The 19,408-nt window shown below is 43.5% G+C and overlaps 2 protein-coding genes across 5 annotated transcripts in view; one reads left to right on the top strand and one right to left on the bottom strand.

The window, feature by feature from the left end:
* The window catches only part of CACNA2D3 (calcium voltage-gated channel auxiliary subunit alpha2delta 3), a 948,786-nt gene that overhangs the window by 794,928 nt on the left and 134,450 nt on the right, over nt 1-19,408 (top strand). The gene's annotated exons all lie outside the window — the stretch shown is intronic.
* LRTM1 (leucine rich repeats and transmembrane domains 1) lies at nt 2,407-13,785 on the bottom strand. Its single transcript, XM_073009628.1, has 3 exons — nt 13,325-13,785; nt 10,105-10,701; nt 2,407-4,070 (listed from the first exon to the last, which is right to left on the bottom strand). The coding sequence occupies exons 1-3, from the start codon at nt 13,329-13,331 to the stop codon at nt 3,637-3,639; spliced, it is 1,038 nt and encodes a 345-aa protein (XP_072865729.1). The 5' UTR covers nt 13,332-13,785; the 3' UTR covers nt 2,407-3,636.

Genomic DNA, 19,408 nt, shown 5'->3' with positions numbered 1-19,408 from the left:
TGGAAACAGTAATTTCCTGACCTGTAATAGAAAGCTATAGGTTTCTAACAGTTGTTGGATAATTAGGTGAATGTGTGCTACAGAGAGATGATTTTAGAAATTGATTTAACCACTTCCTTTGATATTTAGGATCTAAGATAAAGGTATCTTGTTTCAGGGGTACTTGGTTAACTCAAGCAAGGAGATTCAATTTGCACGAACCTTCAGGAAGAAATCTGTGTGTGCATCACTTTTTAGTCTTGCTATCTTTGTAAGGAAAAATGAAACCCTTAGTAATCCACTGGCATTTTATAATCTTAAGCAAAAGATTCTACTTGTAGGGTCAGGGATATTTGCCTTTTTTGTAAAAGCTTTTCAGATATAGAGTTGATTCTAGGTCTTCTTTCTCCAAAATCTCTATGTCGGAGTACATTTTTCCTGCCCCCTTTTATTATGCCTCACTACAGACAGCGACAATATCTGTTTGTGAGTTTGTGATCCCTGGCAAGGCAAAAATCACCCATCTGGAGTCATACTGTTCTACTAAATATGATGAAAGAACTATATTTTTAGTTTTCTCAGAAACAATCAACACTAAACATGATTTTTGTCCATAGTGTGCCCTCAGCCAGGCTCTGTGACAGAAGGACATTTTTATAAGGGAATCTATGAATATGACAGCAGCAATAAACAGCTGAAAATAATCTATGAGGCGTTTGCAAATTACCCCTCATGAGCTGTAGTGGTTGTGAAAGATAATTTGTGGTTCTCACAGAATACCCTGCAAATTGGGTCTTTCATCTGCAATGTTTTTCACAGTTAAAACATTTCATTTCTCATATTAACAAATGATAACTCTGTGTTTGTTAATCTAAACAATTTGATTTATATTTTTTTCTGTGCTGAGAAGCTGTTGACATTTCAGGGTAAGTAATTATTTTCATTGCCAACTGCTGTTTGTGGTGACTGTAGGCAAAAGATAGAAATCTGAATATAAGTATGCATCATTTTAATCATTTTCCTTAAAGACTGCCCATAAAGCAGGAAGTCTGTTTGCCCGAGTTATCATCTGTACTTAGAAATCTAAAAGGATATGAGTGTTGACAAGCAAGGATTCTAGTCACGTTCAGGGTTTTCTGTGGTGGATCAGAAACTCCCTCATGTAATCTCTGTGGGTAGGGGGACTGGGTTGACCTCCACTGTCACCAAGCCTCTGGCAGGGCCCAGTGCACCTGCAGATTGAAATCACTGCAGTAAAAGGAAGCATGCGTTATTGGCCTCAGTAGCTCTCAGCTAATGTAGTATCTGTTCGAGTGGCTCATGGGTGTCAGGATTACACAAGAATGCCTTGCACCATGCCTGGTACACGGTACACAGCGTGAGCTCTGGAAACATCTGGTGAAACTGGGACGACGTATAAAAACATATAAAATTCCTTTCTCACACTGCCATCTTGGCCAACCATCCTCAGTCCAGAGCCATGGAAAGAAAGGTTTTTTTTCACTTGGAAAGTAGTCACTACATCCATAAAGAAGGATGTTGAGCCATGTCCACTGAGTGATCCATGGAGAGGAGGTGCCAGGGCCTGGGACAGAGCTGATGGATTGGCAGGCTTTCCTTGGGGTCTTTCTTTGATCTACAATCTAAGGTATTTCAGTTTCTTTTGATATTCAGAAAAAAAAATTACCATCAAAATTTAAACTTCATCCCCTAGAAAAATCATCTGGCAAAATTGCTGCTCCAGAAAGGTGGTCCATCTTTAGCCTTGGGTGTGTGGGGCCCACACTAGCTATGAAGCACCATGGCAGGTGTAGATTGTCTCTGTGGTTATTAGAGGTGCATCAGTGTGACTCTGTGGTTATTAGAGGTGCGTCAGTGTGAGACCTGCACAGTAGGATGTGGTAGGTTCACCCATTTCCCTGCATCTGTCTGATATGATAGATGTGATAGATACATGTGAACCTTCCATTCATATTTCAGTGAGAGAATGGACTACTGATTTAGGATCCAAACCAATCATTATGTGGCCTTGCGGAGTAAATGTAGAGCCAGTACCCTGAATGGCAAATGTGTTTTATCCTTTGAACCAACTCCAGTTGATTAGTTCTGGTTGCCTACAGTGCTGTCTTGAGAAGGCATCTGTGATGCTGAGCTAGGAGGAGTGCTGGGATTGATTAGCAATGTCTGTCATGGCCTCTGGAGGAAAAACTGGCCCTATATTTGCCATTCTCTGCTTTTAACATGTCCATAACTCCTCTGTCCTCTCTTCTTGTGTAAAATGATTTTAATACTAACAGGTGACTGTGAGCATCATGAGAGAGAACAGGTAGATTCCACTTTAAGAAAACCTAGCATGAAAAAATGCAAATTTACAAAATGGATAAATCTGGAGCCAATTATTTCTATTACAGAAAGATTCCATGAAGGCTTCCTTTAAATAGCCAGCTCCCCTACTGCATTAAAATGATGATTCAATTTACAAAAATTCACTTTGCATGCAACTCTTCAAGACCATGTCTGTGGAGTAAAGACAGCCACACCTGATTTTTTAAAACCATGGCCTAAATAACATTGAAGATAGCTGCCGCCACCTATCTTGAGTCCCTTGGTAATTCCCACTCTCTGCAGTCTTCCTTCTTACTGCTATCCCAGCGTGGGGAGTAGACAATCTGGGTGGTGGACAACAGCTGCTGGCTTCCACCCTGACACGGCTGCATTTCATTAGTGGGTAAACTGATTGCTCTGAGTATGTTTATATGTGGGTGTGGTTGTACAACTCTGTGCACTCTGTGTGCTATGTATGCAGATACAGATACACAAAAGTCATTATCTCGCTCTCAGCCCAACCTAAATTCATTCCTGCTGTAAGAGTTCTAAATGGAAGGTTCCAATCCCTTAGTGGATATGGCCTTTTGGTAATATCTGCCCCAAATTCTGGCTCCCCATCCTCTTTGTGTTTGTTTATATGTTATTTACCCTCGCATTAGAAAAATTCCCGAGACTCAGGGCCTGAGTCCTATTATCCGGACATGGAATCTTCCTCTTCCTCTGAGGCCTACAAAGCCCCAAACGATTTTCCGATTTAGAAAATGAAATAGACTTTGACTCTTGGGGCAAGCTATGAAATTCCCAACCAACAGACGCTCCCATTAAATACATAACATATACAACATCTGAAAGTATCACTGATCCAGCATGAACTTGAATTATAGAGGCATTCAGTGCTCCTCGGGTAAGATCACCAGCCTCTTCCCAGGCACTCAGAATCGGGCAGTTTTCCAGTGGACCATAAAGCTCCCAGGAATGCTGACTGGCATGTGTGTTTGAATTTCTGTTGCTCTATAAAAGGAACTTAATCCACAGAAGAGTACCTGGAAGAGATGCCATCTTCCCTTTCTCTGTGTGTTTTACCCCCACATAGAATCATCATCATAACTTCTCAGGCCCAGAGCACAAGTATCATCTCTATTTTGCCTATGGTATTTTTTAAATCACAACATAAATTCCTCCCCAGAAATATTTTTTATAGACACATCTTTTTTTTTTTTTTTTTTTTCTTTTGGCAAAAGCAAAATGAGACTAACAGTAAACACATAAGCCCTACTCAGACACTATCTCCTGGCCTGCAATGACCAATCCTGTTTGAGACAAAAGCTCTCAGGCTGGTGAGCTGTCAAGTCGCTCTTTTTCTTCCACCTTCCCAGGATCATTGGTTTGCGCCAAGGGTCCCCCATGGTACTGGGCTGTGATTGCCGCATAGGTGCAGCCATAGATGGCAGCTGCCAACATCATGAGACACACAATCCCACACACAACCCCAGTGATGATGACGGTGGCAATAGCATGACGCAGGTTGGCAGGCCTTGGCTTGGGTTTGAGCTCGCACTCAAAGAGGTCTCGCTCCCCCGAGTTGTGGTTCTTAGGAGGCCTCAGGACCACACCGTGGGTAGAGCCAGGCTGCTGAGGCTGCGAGGACTCTGGATCAGGAGCAGCAAGAGGGCAGGGCTGGTACAGCTCATGAGGGATCCTAAGGAGGTCCTTTCCCTTCCAGGTGTCTGGTGATCCACAGATGACACCATCTGTTATTCCCCCTTTAAAAGACAAAAGCAAAGGACAATAACAGAGCCTTGATACAACAGAGTTCCAAAATCCTCTGCCTGCAAAAACTTAGGCAGATGGAATTTATGAAGTACCATTTTTTTTTTAAATCCTGGAGTCAAAGAATGTAACAACCATATTTTATGATTTTAAGATTCCTAAATTGGCTAAATACTAAAAATGCCACACACTAAATTGGCAATTACTTATGACCAAGAATTCATTAGAAGCCCAGTAACCTTCATGTTCTGCAAATGCTCAGAGAAAACAATGCAAAAGCGGACAAGAAGGCACGCTGGGGGCCAATGGTGAGCACGGCTGCCCACTGCATTCCTGCCACTCACGGCCCCAGTGAGCCCCACAGACAAGAAATCTTTTGTGTACCAGATTCCTATTGGAAATCTAAGGAAAAAATAAAACAAATGTGTGTTGTTGTGCTGTTATGTGTTTATTACAAAGATCCTGTGTGTCTCAACACTGTTCAGTGATGCCAAATGGAGAGATGGAGTGGTCTTGGAGTGATGTGTGGATTTGACAATACTGGAAATTTAGTTCCTGGAATTAGGTATCATGAATGTGTCTCCTCAGGCCTCAGAACATTTACAGCTTTGAGTACTGAACTTTCTAATGGGTTATTAAACCCAGTTTCCCTTCCCTGCAAAGTGATGGATATCCTCAGGTGTGTAGACCGCTGTTGGTCAGGGGGAATTTGGGTGGTCAGTCATTCTTTCCTAGAAAGAGCACTGAGGTAGCAGACTGAAGTCTAGTCTAGTGTGACCACTGATTTTCTCTTTGACTTTGGGAAAATGCACTTCGCTGACTAAATTTTCTGCCATGAAAGCATCCTATTTGTATCCAACTTGATGGTTTACAAAGCACTGTTAGATAAGTCCTAATACTCCACTCTTGTTTGTTTGTTTGTTTGTTTGTTTGTTTGTTTGTTTGTTTTTTGAGACAGAGTCTCGCTCTGTCGCCCAGGCTGGAGTGCAGTGGCCGGATCTCAGCTCACTGCAAGCTCCGCCTCCCGGGTTTATGCCATTCTCCTGCCTCAGCCTCCCGAGTAGCTGGGACTACAGGCGCCCGCCACCTCGCCCAGCTTGTTTTTTGTATTTTTTTAGTAGAGACGGGGTTTCACTGTGTTAGCCAGGATAGTCTCGATCTCCTGACCTCGTGATCCGCCCGTCTCGGCCTCCCAAAGTGCTGGGATTACAGGCTTGAGCCACCGCGCCCGGCCAATACTCCACTCTTGTAGGTAACTCTTGTCCGGACTCACAGAATTCGTGAGTGGATGAAACAACACCCAAACCCAATTCTCCATGCTCCGTCCAAGTTTTTTCCACTGCACTCACTGCCTCGCCACTTCCTCCTCTCAGGAGCATTGTGAGGTCAGAGGAGTGGGCAGGATGGCCCTCGGCACTGTCTTCTAGGAAGCCTTTGAGTGGACAGAACTGCCCCATGACCTGTGCCTTGGCCCTTTCAGGCTGCCATGAGCACCTCCCCTAGGCCAGCTGAAAAGATTGGCACTGCTGTTAGCAAAGTTAGATTGGAGGAGATTCTTAGTACACACAGTAAGTGAAATATGAAATTATACCAGAAAGACATATGCAGAGGGCATCACTTCAACATTATTAGCACCCTCCACTGCGTGGCACTTCAGAGTTCTAGGAATGCTTTCACATTTATTCTCTCTAAGCCTACAAGATAAGTCCTAAGTGGCCCTGTAAGTACCTAGGGCCTATCTTGCAGTGCAAGGATTATCAGGTGGCCCCAACACACCAGGGTAAGTGGCAGTGGCAAAATTCAACCCATGTCCTTTTTGCTGCCACTGCTTAAAACTGAATCACCCACCACCAGAGTCTCTTGGATTCCTCCTGGCTTTTCTAGCAATCCTCTGAGGAAACAGTCCCCACCCTAAAGCAGAAAGATAAAAAGGGAAATTTATTCCTTTTTTGAGCCACTGATTTTCATGAGGCCAGAGGTTCAGAGCAGCTGCTCCAGATGAGTCCAAAGTGCCACTGAGATTAAGGATTCTTACCCCATGGACCATTTCATTCCTCTGCACCTGACCATAAGAGCCTCTTCCAGGAAGCTGGTTGCAAGACAAAAAGGTCAGAGAGACAGAAATGAAGTGATGGAGCATTGAGAAGTAGTCATGATATTTAATCCAGCCAGAGAGCATGGAGACTTCTACAAGGGGAAGCAAGGCCACCTGCCAGGGGGATGGACAGGTTCATTAGCTGACTTCCACCTTGACTAGGGTGGTTTACCCAATCACCCCAGACTTAAGAACTGTTTCTCTCCAGTTCCATACCTTCTGCCATTCAGTATTAGGGTGAGAGCCACAGCCTCTGGACCCAGAGCCAAGGAAATACCCAGACTAGAGCCTGGGACATAGCTGGAAGGCAGGGGCTATGGCTGCCAATTGCTCTATGGTCTCCTGTGCAGGTGATCCTCAGCCAGGATGCAACTCCCACTCTCCACCATTTCATGGGCCGTGACCCCCTAGCCAAATCTGCTGATTCCAGCCGGAGGGTCCCACATCCTTCTAGATTCATGTAACTGACAATGCAGGAAGCTCCAGCTTGCCAAGCGCTCATTGTTCTCTATCTGATCACTAGTAGCTCTTCACCTCTGTCTTGGGAGAAACTAGATTCAAATCTTGAGTCTGAACATTACTTAGCTGTGCAGCCCTGAAAAACTTCCTTGACCACATTGTGCCTCTGCTTGCTCATCTGGAGAGTGGGAGACGAGGATAATTAAAATTCACTTCCCAAGATTGCTCTGAGGACTCAGTTGGATAAAATATGTCAAGTATTTAGCATAATACCTAGCTCAGAGTAAATGTTTAATGAAGTGAAGATGATTTGTTTACTAGTAAATAGAGAGGAATAGTAATCATACAATCTGTGCGCTTATTTCTGTGGAGGAGATAATATTATATATTCACCAAAGCACATCTTTTTGCTCTTAGGCCAGCAGAAAGACCAAATTTTCCCACTTTTTGTGGTCCATTTGGGGCCATGTGATTGAATTCTGGACAATGGAACCAATTAATGCCACCTCCAGGCCATAAAACCCCAGTGTAATCCGCCATGCATTTTGTTGCCACTTGGGGATGACCTTAGAGGCCATGTGATAAAGTTGGTGGCATCACAAGCTGGAGGGGGCTTATGTCCCTAAATGGAATGCAAAACCTGCCCCCATTTCCCTTGAACTATGATATGAATGAGCAACAGATTTTATTGCACATATAACTAAAGTCTGGGCTAGTCTGTTATGTCAATTAGCCTGCCCTGTCTAATACCTGTAGTGTTTGCATTTGTTTATATATCTTTTTTAAAAAGAAGATCTTGACTAATATCTGTTCCCTTATTTTGCCTGTATTCAATATATCTATAATCCAACTGCCTCCCGTGTTTGGCACGTATTTGGATTTTTCCTAGTTATGTTGGGACATCCAGGTCTTATTACCCCAAATCAATTTTTGCCTCTCTCCGAAGAAAAGCTGTGATCTGTGCTCATGCAGCTCTGTTGTGAGGGAGTGTTGAACTGCATCACAGAATCTGAGGACCAGAGTGGACCGTAGGAACTCCCTGGCTTAAAACCATCAGTTTCCCTCTGGTGACACTGAGTGCTAGTGAAGTTGTCCTGATTTTCCCAAAGACCACCAGCAAGTTTGTGGCAGAGTAGGGCAGAATGCATCCCATCCCAGGTTGCTTCCAGTGCCCTAGTCCTGGGAACTGTGTTTTTTTAAATCAAGAAATGTTCTTTGATGAAAACTATCTTTCTGTATTGGGCTGGCCTGTGCTTACGATTTGATCCAGAATACAATAGTTCAAGCCACTTTACCTGTAGATGTAAACAATTTATTTGCAACCTCTTATAAGAAAGATGTTGCCATAGTACGTGGCTGCTGTTGCTGTTAGCTTGAATGCCGAGTGGTTATTGATTATGTAGTTTGCTGTTACATTGTTGAGAAGGATTTATTCAATATCGTAAGTTTGAACCCATGTTGTATTCACCCTAACCTCATTCCTGCTGAGAACCACTGCAACCATGCAGACACTGTTGATTCCCTAATTCATGTCTGTAGCTCCAACATCTTCCTGAGCTTCAGGCTTAAATATACAACCTCCAACTCAACCATTCCCCATGGATCTGTACAGGACATCTCAAACTTGACATGCCCCAAGCTGAAGTCCTAATTGACCACCTCCCCAACACACTCACTCACTGCCCCCAGTCTCCTCTTTGCCCCTTGTCAACTGAAGGCATCACCATTTACCTGGTTATCACTGCAGGACAAATCAAAATAGACATTCCCATAATTATGGTCTTCTCTTAATCACCCACTCCAACCCATTAGCAATGTCTGTCAGTTCAGTATTCCAAGTATCTCCCAGCATTGATCAGGTCTCGCCAGCCTGGTTTGGGCCACCATCATCTTCGCTGGCTGACTGAAATCACCTTCTCCCTCATCTCCCTGGTTCTTCTTCTGCAGCCTTTAGTCAGTTCTCCCAAGAGTCTACAGAGTGACCTTTTACATTGTAATCAGATCATATTGTTCCCTTGACTAAAACTCTTCAAGAGCTTTCCATCTCACTTAAAGTCCAGGCATCTTGGACTTCTCTGCACACTTCTGCATGATCTGGCCCCCAAGTACTGGTGTTGTCTTGTCTGTGTCCACTCACTCCCTTCCTCTGCACTAGCCACTGTCTTGTCTCTCTTTTTGTCCCGCAGCCAAGCCAAGTTTTCCCCCTCATCAAGCCCTTTGTGCTCACTATTCCTTCCCCCAATTATCTCATGGCTCATTCCTCTGCAGTCTTTGGGCTCTGCTCAGCCATGTCACCTCCTTGGAGACATCTTCCCATCCATCCTATAAAAAATGAGACCCCCATTCTATCACTTTCCCCTTCCCCTGCCTCATTGTTTCTTAGCACTAATTACTATTCTAAACATGTATCTTTATTTATCATCTTATTTAACATCTGTTTCTACTACCAGAATGAAATCTCTATGATGGTTAGGCACTGCCATCTTCTCAGTGCCTGAAATACAAAAGGCACTCAAATATAGGAATGATTGAATCATGCTGAGAGCTAGGAGGAGAGAAGCACTGTGAAGTGTAGGAAAGAATGTCGGGTCAAGACCCAAAGGCCATGCATTCTGTTCTCACCTGGGCTTCTGCTCTGTGGTCTTGGGCAAGTCACTGAACCTCTCTGGGACTCTGTTGCCTATTGACAACAGGGATTGGCAAACTTTTCTGTAAGGAGCCAGATAGACAACACAACCCCTGTCACAACTACTCTGCTTTTATAGTGCAAAGCAACCACTCACTCAGTATACAATGAATGGGCATGGCTGTGTTCCAACAAAACTTTATTTACAGAAACAGGAGATGGACTGTGGCCCTGGGGCTGTAGTTTGCTAACCCTAGGTGGTTTCCAGAGCCCCTCATCTTTAATAGTCTGAGATCTCTTGCTTTGCTTTTGTCATCGTGTTAAGGAAATTGTGAGTAACTTTAGAGGGAGGCCCTGTTGCACCCAATTTCAGTGACAGTGGTGTTTGCTAAAGCAGAAAGGATAATTTTAGAGAATTACAGTTGTCAAATGGGTAGAAGCAGACAAAGAGAGAAAAATATCCCAGAGAGAGATAACCATACCCATAATTGGAACACACTTAAAAATAAGAGTGTAGTGCTATTTGGGGTTGAGCAGTTTTTCAGGTGGTGATTGAATGTCCTCCTTCTTAACAGCATACTCCCAGATAAGTAACTTCATGTCGTATTAATTAAACAAGTGAAAGTTATCTCCATGTAACATATTTGTAGATTAATTTAGATCCTGAATTTAAACACCTAATGACTCACTTGACTCTTTTGCCATACCGTGAAATGGCACCGATGTATAAAAGCCCAAATCCACCCCTTACACACTCCTCCACATTCTTTCTAATGCAGAGAACAGATGAGATTCATCCTAGGCTGGTAACACACAGATGGGGGGGTTCCAAATAGACATGACTCACCTTTATAGATAAATTTCTCCAACCAGAGTTTAAGGCCAAGCAAGTGGCAATTGCATTTCCAGAGGTTGTCCTTGAGAAATAAAAGCCTCACACTGGGCATGGATTCCAGGAGCGCTCGATCAAGCTGCTGAAGCTGGTTTTGTTGAATCGCAAGTATAGTTAGGTTCTCCCAAGTCTCTCCCAGGGATGTGGGAAGGTGGCTTATGTTGTTTGATGACAAATCAAGCTCCCTCAGCTGAGGGAGGGAATGGAAAAGTCTGCTTTCCAGGGAAAGGAGTGAATTCTGGGTTAAGTTTAAAACCTGCAAGTGCTGAAGCCCATGGAAAGCTCCAGGGGCCAGATCTGAAAGGGAATTGTTGGACAAGTTTAAGGCCGTGAGCCATGGCACTGACCTAAATGCAAAAGCAGGAAGATGGTGTATCTGATTATCTTGTAAATGCAGCGTTTGAGTTTGAGGAGGTAAATGGGAAGGAATTTCAGCCAGACCCTGCTGGCTGCAGTCTACAAAATTTGTAGATGAGTGACATCGGCACTTGTCTGGGCAGCCATATACCACCTGGAGGAGGACAATCACACCGGAAAACAGGAGCAGTTCACCTACAACAAACAGAAAGAAATTGAGATAGGAACCAGTTTGTGAGGTGTGCTATCAGCACTTTTTCCCCTTTGAATTTACAGGTAATGTGCTTTCCAGCCAGGTAAGACCTTCTACAACCTGGAAGAGAGGTTCTGTCATTCACCATCTTCAGTAGAGCTGGGCTGGACAGTACATCCCCAGTGTCAGTAACTACTGCAATCTTTGTGCCAACTATTGTTGGAAGCCTTGAGAAAAGTACTCTCTCAGTGTCTCCTGATTCAGAAGATGGAAGACTTAGTGATATCAAATAGAAGAGTGAAAAAAATATTTGGGGGATATATACCCTTTGTAGGCCACAGCAGAACTATGTGGGGCCAGATGTGTAAAAGAGTGACAGAGGATTTCAGATATCCGCATTTCTGTAAAGTATGCGGCAGAACAGTGCTGTCTAATACAACGTTCTGTGATGATAGAAGTGTCCTGCATCTGCTGTCCAGTATGGGAGCCAATAGCCATGTGTGGCTATCGAGCTCTTGAGATGGCATTACTGCAACCAAGGGACTGAATTTTTATTTGTATTTCATTTTAACTATTTTAAACAAAAATAGCCACATGTGGCTAATGGTTACTATATTGGATAAGGCAGATCTAAAACACTGCTACATATTGATATCCATTTTTGCCGTTGTAATTCCATGAACAAGGATAGTGTCTGCTGCTTTCTTATTCAAGATTATAAAAATATAGAAAAGCATTAAGAATAATATAATGAATACCCCTTTTCTATAACAGTTCTGCAAGTCATTCATGGGTTATCATACTTCCTTGATTCTTTTTCCTTTTAACTCAAAAGAGCAATGCATGACTTACGCAGTTGAACTTACTTTGATTCATGCTTAATTTCTATTTTCCAGCATAAGCCCCTTTCCTCACACCATTACTGATGTATCTCTCTAGACAGTTTAAAAATAATCGTTAGTAATGACAAAAATAGCAAATAACCCTATAGCATGCAACTACCATTCTAAGTGCTTTATAAATATGTATATTAATGAATCCTCATAACTTTATAAATATGGTTCCATTATTACCCCCTTTTGAAAGATGAGGAAGCTAGGCACAGAAAAGCTGAATCACTTGCCCAAGTTCACACGGAGAATAAGTATTATAGCAGAGCTGTGATGAGGACCAGGGCTGTCTTCCTCCCTCCAGAGTCTGTCAGAGTTCTTATCTGCTGTGCTCTACTGCCTGTCAAATACACGCACACACACACACACACGCACACACACACAAACACACACACTGTTTTGCATAACACTTTTTAAAAATCCAAATAAATGTTATCATCAACATGTCTCAGTCTGCAATTTGCTCTGTTCACTCAAAACTGATCTATCCACATTGATACGTGGAAAGCTAATTCATTCCTTTCAACTGCTGTAGCATATTCCATGGTGAGACCATGCCACATTTAGTATTAATATTTACCCCCACTCTTATGAGGGGTAGTTGAGCTGTTGCAGTTTTTTTCTTCATTCTAAATGATGCTGTAAAATAGCATCCTTATTCGGACTGCCTTGGCTCTGCAGGAACTGGGAGAGGGTCTCTGGAATCCAAAGAAGTCTTCTTACAGGGCTCAGAGAGGAGGTTCAGTTCACATTTTCTTAGATACTGCTCTGTCATTCACCAAAGTAGCTACAACTTCTGTTATTTTTTTTCTGAGACTTGAATTTCAAAATATGGGAAACATCTGTCAAGGGCATTTTATTATAAAGCGGTAGAGGAATTCGTTAGGCCACACAATAATATTCAAAACTCAAAATAGTTATCTACTCATAGTTGAAGCTCTTGAAAGGGGCTTTGTTTGCTCGCTTGCTTGCTTGCTTTGGGCCTCAACTAAGGAAACACAGTGTGGCTGTCATGCACTTGAGCCTTTTCCCCTTTCTTCCTTAAATTCTCTAGTGAGGCTAACAGTGCTCTAGGGCAATAGAGAAGATGTTTAGAGAGCCTTCTGAAAGAGATTCTTCTCAGTTTAATTTAGTTCAAGGGATGCAGAACATCACAGTCCCCTTCCCCTTTCCAGAATATCAAAGAGCAAAACCACTGTTTTCCTTTCTATAATTTTGCAAATAATCTAAATGACTCCTTTCAAAGCCAAAATGTCTTCCCCTCAGTAATGAACGGACACCCCTCACTTTTAGCTGTGGGGCTCAGGTATTAATTAGTTGCAGGAAATTAATTCTTAAACCAGAGAATATGTTTGCCGCAGAATCCACTAATCTATTAATGAAAGGCTTGCCTCTCTGAGATTGTAGCCAATTTGTTCATTCTTTCTTTGGTTCCACTCTTCCCCTCAAAGGAATAATATATGAACTCCAAATCCAAGCACCATGTTTTCTATGAAATGGCCCGTGACATGCCAACTGCATATTCATGCCATGGCTGCATACATTTCTTTCCACCCTCTTCCTCTGCACCCAACATGCACAAACATAAATCCTCCCATGCAGAGACATTTTTCATATCTGTCCAGTCTTTTAAGACAGACGACTTGAAAATAGATTTCCCGTAGATACCTTTGTGAGGGGATCCCGTCTTTCTCCCAGACAAGAACTTTTCCAATGGGAATTGATCAGGGCTCACCTTTCATGACTGAGTCTTCTCGGGCGTCCTTGCTGACCTCGTAGACCCCTTAATTAATGTGCAGAGCAACACACGAAGGGCATGGTAGACTGGGAGCCCAGCTTTACATTCAGTCTTTCTGAACCCTGCCCTTGCTTTCCTTCAATGCAGAAAACAGTTGTTGCTTTCAAAAGCCCACTTATTTAAGCAGCCCTTCCCCTTGTCTCCATCTGGCTGGGATCAGTTTCCATAAGAGGATCTTGGGATCATGCCCCTCTTCTTTCTTAAAATGTTGGCCTCCCCAGGATCATCCCTGCCTTTCCCATTCAGATGATGAGCCGCATAAAGAATGTTTGTCAAACCTTGGTGAACAGCTGTAGCATTCAAACATGACCCCAATGGCTCGGCCTTTTTGATTATTTAATCTGCTTGAAGTACAGGGCACCAAAATAAAAGTGCCTTCTTAATCCGGCCGTGGCTTCTGAATTCTGTTGACTTATTAACCATGCTGGGTCACCCCTCATTGGGTTGGGGGATGCCGGACGGGACCCTCGACCTGGGGGTCAAGCAGCAGAGCCCGCAGAGTGTGTAATATGAGGACAAATTGGCCTGCTGGAGGCTGACACGGTTTGCACAGTGCACTTCTTTGGTCATCGAAGGCTTATTCAGCCAACATCTGTGGGGATTAGCTGTGTTGACAGGGTCTTGATGCCCTGAAATTCATAGCCATGGTTTCCTTTAGTGGACATCACAACCTTCCTTCTGGTGCCACAAATACTTCTCAGCTGCTGGCTTGCTTGTTCGCTGCCCCCACACCCCGCCCATTCCCCAGCCCCCCAGTCAAATTGACCTTTTGGTTAGTGTGACTTTAGAAATACTTCTTAATCTTTCTTCGTTTCCCTGATGCTGAGGTCCTGGCCCTGCCCTCATTTTTCACATATAAAACAGTAAAGCCGCCCCTGTGAGCATCAGGCGTCAGTCAACTGTGACTGTTCTCTAATTGAAGCTGCAGGGAACTTTCCCACCAGGGACTGGAACCGTTTCTTTGAATGTGCAAATCCCCTGCCATTTGCTGAGGTGGGGTTTCAATGCCTGAAGCTGCTCTTCTAGATAAAACAAAATGTTCTAACTGTGTGTCACTGTGTGTACGCTTTTATGGAGGCAGCATGAAGTGCAATCCTGGGCTCCAGGAAGTATAATTGAGCTATTGGGTTTGGGCTCTGGAATCAGGTGGGTCCAGAGTCAGTATTTGGCTCCACCATCACTAGCTGTCTGTCTCCAGGCAAGTGACTTGCCCACCCAGAGCCCCATCTCTGACATGGGGACAACAATAGCCCTTACTTTACCAGGCCGTGCCCAGGATTAAATACGGCAGTACACATCATGGCCCAGAGTGTCTTCCTAAGTGTTCACAATTTCCCATGAGAAAGGCTTCCAGGACTTGCATGCTGCTAGCATCTGAGGACAACCTGGACTGGTCAGCAGGAGGGATGTCCTGAGGGAGGTCCTGACAGAGGGCCATGGAACCTGGACCCTCATGCCACTCTGCAGGTACAGAGGGAAGAGGCCTGTTGTGAATGGAAGTTGAAAAAAATCAAATTTTGATGATTTTCAACAACCTGTACTTTGTGGACTCTTTCATCATTTGGCCAAGCCCCTTCTCACCCCATAGAACCCAGTATATTCATCCTGCCTCTTCCAGAAAGCCCACTTTACCCAACCTGCCATCTTTTGTCCTTCTCTCCAGCATGTTTTTGAGCATCACGGATACAAAGGGGAAATGTCAGGTGTAGGTGACAAAGCAAGTCAGGTGATGAAGAGCCATTTAAATCTTAAGAACTCAATGATTTCTTCCCTCCTTCTTTCCAGTCCCTCCTTCCTATCTGTTTCAAGTGCACAGCATTTAATGATAATAATTTCCATTATTAATGGAAATACATAACCATTAATGGCCCCCATTAGCATTCAATCATTAATTCATCATAACACAACAAACACTTGTGAACTTAACGCTCCCTCTAAGAACTAGAAAGTTAATAATAACTCATACCTACCTGTGTGCCTCTCTCTTTCCCTGGGATCAGAAACATTTTTGTGAAGGTCAGATAGTAAATATTTTAGACCTTAAGGGCCATCAGTCTCCATTGCAATTATTGGACTCTGCTGTTATAGTTTGGAAACAGCCAAAGACAATACATAAATCAATGGGTGTGCCTGCATTCCAATAAAACTTTATTTACAAAAACAGTTAGAGGCATAGATCGGCCCACAGGCTATGATCTGCAAACTCTGGTTATCCCATCCTCTGGCCACTGCTCTCACTAGTCCACCACCCCACCTGTCACCCACCCCCAACTCCCACCACCCAGGCAAACTTACCCACTCTCCTGTTGCCTCATCTATCAAATGAGGGAATTGGGTAAGATGATCTTTAAGGCCTTCTTATGTTCAGAACCTTGTCATTCTGGTCAAAAAGCATAAATGGGATTGAAAGACACTGTACTTACCAACTTTAAGGGGGCTTGGACAGGGAATTTAAATACCTCTTTAGGTTATAGTGGAGATATTTAGCTGTGTCTATAAGGCCCAACTAGGATCCAGATATCTTAGACTTGGGGGCCTGAAAAAGATGAATCTATTGACAGCATAATTGGATGTTGGAGGTCAAGACCCTGGCAGAGAACCAAAGGCGGTCAAGGACACTTCTGGTTAAAAGCTAAATGAAGAAGCACATTTTCATGCTGTTTATTCTCTAAAGTTGTGTGGTCCTGGGAAAATCCCAGGCTCTCTGAGCATCAGCATTCTATCTGTAGAATGTAGATAATACCTACCTCACCGGAGGCAGGGAGGATCAAGTGATACTTAAGTGCCTAGCACATATCTGGTAGAGCAAGAGATCCAAAGTGGCATCTTGGCCAGGCATGATGGCTCACGCCTGTAATCCCAATACTTTGGGAGGCTGAGGCGGGCGGATAAATTGAGGATAGGAGTTCGAGACCAGCCTGGCCAACAAGGTGCAACCCCATCTCTACTAAAATACAAAAATTAGCTGGACATTATGGTGGCCTTCTGTAATCTCAGCTACTCAGGAGGCTGAGGCAGGAGAATCGCTGGAACCCAGGAGACAGAGGTTGCAGTGAGCCAAGATCATGCCACTGCACTCCAGCCTGGATGACAGAGTGAGACTCCTTCTCAAAACAAAACAAAAAACAAAGTGGCATCTCCTATTAGCAGCATGGATTTATAGTCCTCAAAGAGTCTGAGCTGGCTGCTCCCACCTAAAACACAAATGTCCAGGAAACTCATAGAGAAGCCCCGGAGTTGATGGGTTCCTGGCAACATCTGCTTACTGCCCAGGGGTTTTTTTTGGTTCTGGTTTACTCATGCTGACCCCAATTGGGGGTTAAAAGATGGACAATGCACACATGGCCTGCACTGCCACCCGGACACTTGGATGTGGAGGCTGATTGATTTATTCCATCTGACCTCAGCCAAGAGAACAAAGGGAGGGTGTGTGATATGCATGCTAATACTGGGCAGCGCCTTCTGTCTCTCCCTGTCTCCCTCCCTCCCTCCCTCCCATGGTGAGCAAATCCAAGAGATGGCAAGACAGCCATGCTTGCAAAAAGAGGAACCAAGGAGAGATGCTGAATGTCAGCTCAGGCTAGAGCCACTCCCTAAAGAGGAGAACTGTACTATGAGGGGCTCCTGGCCCCAAAACCTACCAGAACCCCAGTTTCCCACATGGGAGCTAGCTGCAGATGCACCCTTAGAGTAAAACTGTGTTTATAATCACACTGAGATTTCAAGAATTTCCAAGCTTCTGAGACATATTCTTTTGCCCTTTTTAAGCCAGATTGTTTTCTAATATGTTAGTCTATTTACCATTTAATTTCCCTGAAATGAAAAATCAATGATTATTAACCCTGAAATAAAATTGACAGTGTCTTGAAATCCAGCATGTAATAGCTCTTTCTCCCAGGCAACCTTATACAGGTATTTAAAGAATAAAGGCCAGGCTTAGTGGTTCACGCTTGCAATCCTAGCACTTTGGGAGGCTAAGGTGAGTGGATCACTTGAGTCCAGGAGTTCAAAGCCAACCCGAGTAACATGGTGAAACTCCATCTCTACCAAAAATACAAAAAATTAGCCGGGCGTAGTGGTGAGCACCTGTAGTCTGAGCTAGTTGGGAGGCTGAGGTAGGGGGATCACCTGAGTCCAGAAGGTGAAAACTGCAGTGAGCCGAAATCACACCAGTACACTCTAGCCTGGGCAACAGAGTGAGACCCTGTCTCAAAAAATAATAATAATAAACAAATAAAAAGAACAATTAGAACTAAATATACCCATCTGGGAGAATATTCATAATAAAATGTGAGGTAAAATAAAGCAATTTGAATAGGAAGCCTATTGTATAATCCCATTTATATTCAAAAAAGTGTTAGAGATGGAGGAATTAACCCTATAAATATGCATTGGTTTGTCTGAAAATGGAATAAGTGGGAAAGGTCACTCACCAAACTGATAATGCTGATTACTTGGAGGGGAGACTAAAGAAAAAGAGGGAAAATAAACATTTTCTGCCTATACTTCTGTATATTCAACTCGCTACAACAAAAATTATGTCTAAGAAGCAAGTAAAGGCACATTTCCTTTACTGGAATATTTGAGATGTCTTATCTTCCAGTGACTAGCTGAATTATCTGTATAAATATAGCATGCTTAGAGTTTGCCTCCTCTCTCATCAAAAGGATTAGCCCCAGAAGTAACATCTGTCTTTCTCTGCCAAGGGTCTCAATGTGTGATGAGCCTTTATAACAAATATGAGCATTTCTCCCAGTTGTAAGGTCTGCCTTGGTAAAGTCATGGCCAAGTGGTCCTCCATCCCTGTCAACAGGCTCCCCATCCAAACCATGTGGTATGGTGATCTAATGCCAGGGAAGGCAGCCAGGCCTAGTGACAGCTGCAGCCAGGAATAGTGGGGAGGAGGCCCTTGGCACCACAAATCCATGCAGACATTTCATTTGGTTAGGAAGAAAGTTTGACATTGGAGGCACGTAGATAATAGTGAAAATAGTGTCCTAGGAATTGTGGATGACCAAATGGCACCCAGGTACACAGTTTATACAGAGCTATTTTAAAGTTTTATTATTGTCTTCTGTCCCTCCCATCCTCCCTACCTCCCTCTCTCCCTCCCTCCCTCCCTTCTTCCTGGACCTCTGCCTTTGGATTTACTATCCTATAAGACATATACAAATAAGAAACATAGAAAACTAGGAATATATTTTAAAATGACAATCCTATCAATCACGTATTTAGTGCTTACAATGGGGCACATATTGCTAATAATTTGTATTAAAATTATGCTATTTTAACAGATAACACCGAAATCTCAGTGGTTTAACAGAATAGCTCATTTATTTCTCTTATCACAGTCTAGTTCAAGTTGACAGGGACCTGGGCTCCGTGCTGTCATTCAGGAACCCAGGCTTCTTCCATCTTGTGGCTGTGACCTCTTCTTGGCTCTCAGAGCCCTCTTCATCAGTTGGAAAAGGTACTTACCACTTCTGCTCACATTCTATTAGCCAGAATTAAATCACATGACCATGTCTAACAGCAAGAGATGCTGGGAAATGTTGTCTAGCAGTGTGTCTTGGAAGAAGAGGAGGCATAGCTGTTGAAGATCGTAGTAGTTTCTGCCTGCACACTTTATTGCACTATCTCACTTTAAAGTAACAAACACCTCACTAGACATTAAGTTTCAAATGACCTCTTTGTTTCCCATACTTTCTTCAAAACCCACATAATAGGTTTATTAAGTAAATGGTGAATGAATGAATGAAGATGTTACTATTACTTTTTTTTTTTTGAGACCAAGTCTCACTCTGTCATCCAGGCTGAATTGCAGTGGCCTGGTCCCGGCTTACTGCAACCTCCACCTCCCGAGTTCAAGCGATTCTCCTGCCTCAGCCTCTGGAGTAGCTGGGATTATAGGCACACACCACCATGCCCAGCTAATTATTTTGTATTTTTGGTAGAGACGGGGTTTCGCCATGTTGGTCAGGCTGGTCTCTAACTACTGACCTCGGGTGGTCCACCTGCCTC

The sequence above is a fragment of the Chlorocebus sabaeus genome, chromosome 22 (genome assembly GCF_047675955.1).
Source record: "Chlorocebus sabaeus isolate Y175 chromosome 22, mChlSab1.0.hap1, whole genome shotgun sequence".
Taxonomy (NCBI): domain Eukaryota; kingdom Metazoa; phylum Chordata; class Mammalia; order Primates; family Cercopithecidae; genus Chlorocebus; species Chlorocebus sabaeus.
The sequence above is the reverse complement of the archived record's forward strand: the minus strand, read 5'-3'. Positions and strand labels throughout refer to the sequence as shown.

What these genes read in the sequence shown, in the direction of transcription:
- LRTM1 (XM_073009628.1), bottom strand. An exon ending in GGAGAAATTTATCTATAAAG is followed by an intron (nt 4,071 to 10,104) that starts GTGAGTCATGTC and finishes TGTCTTTTAAAG; the next exon opens with GGGGAATAACAGATGGTGTC.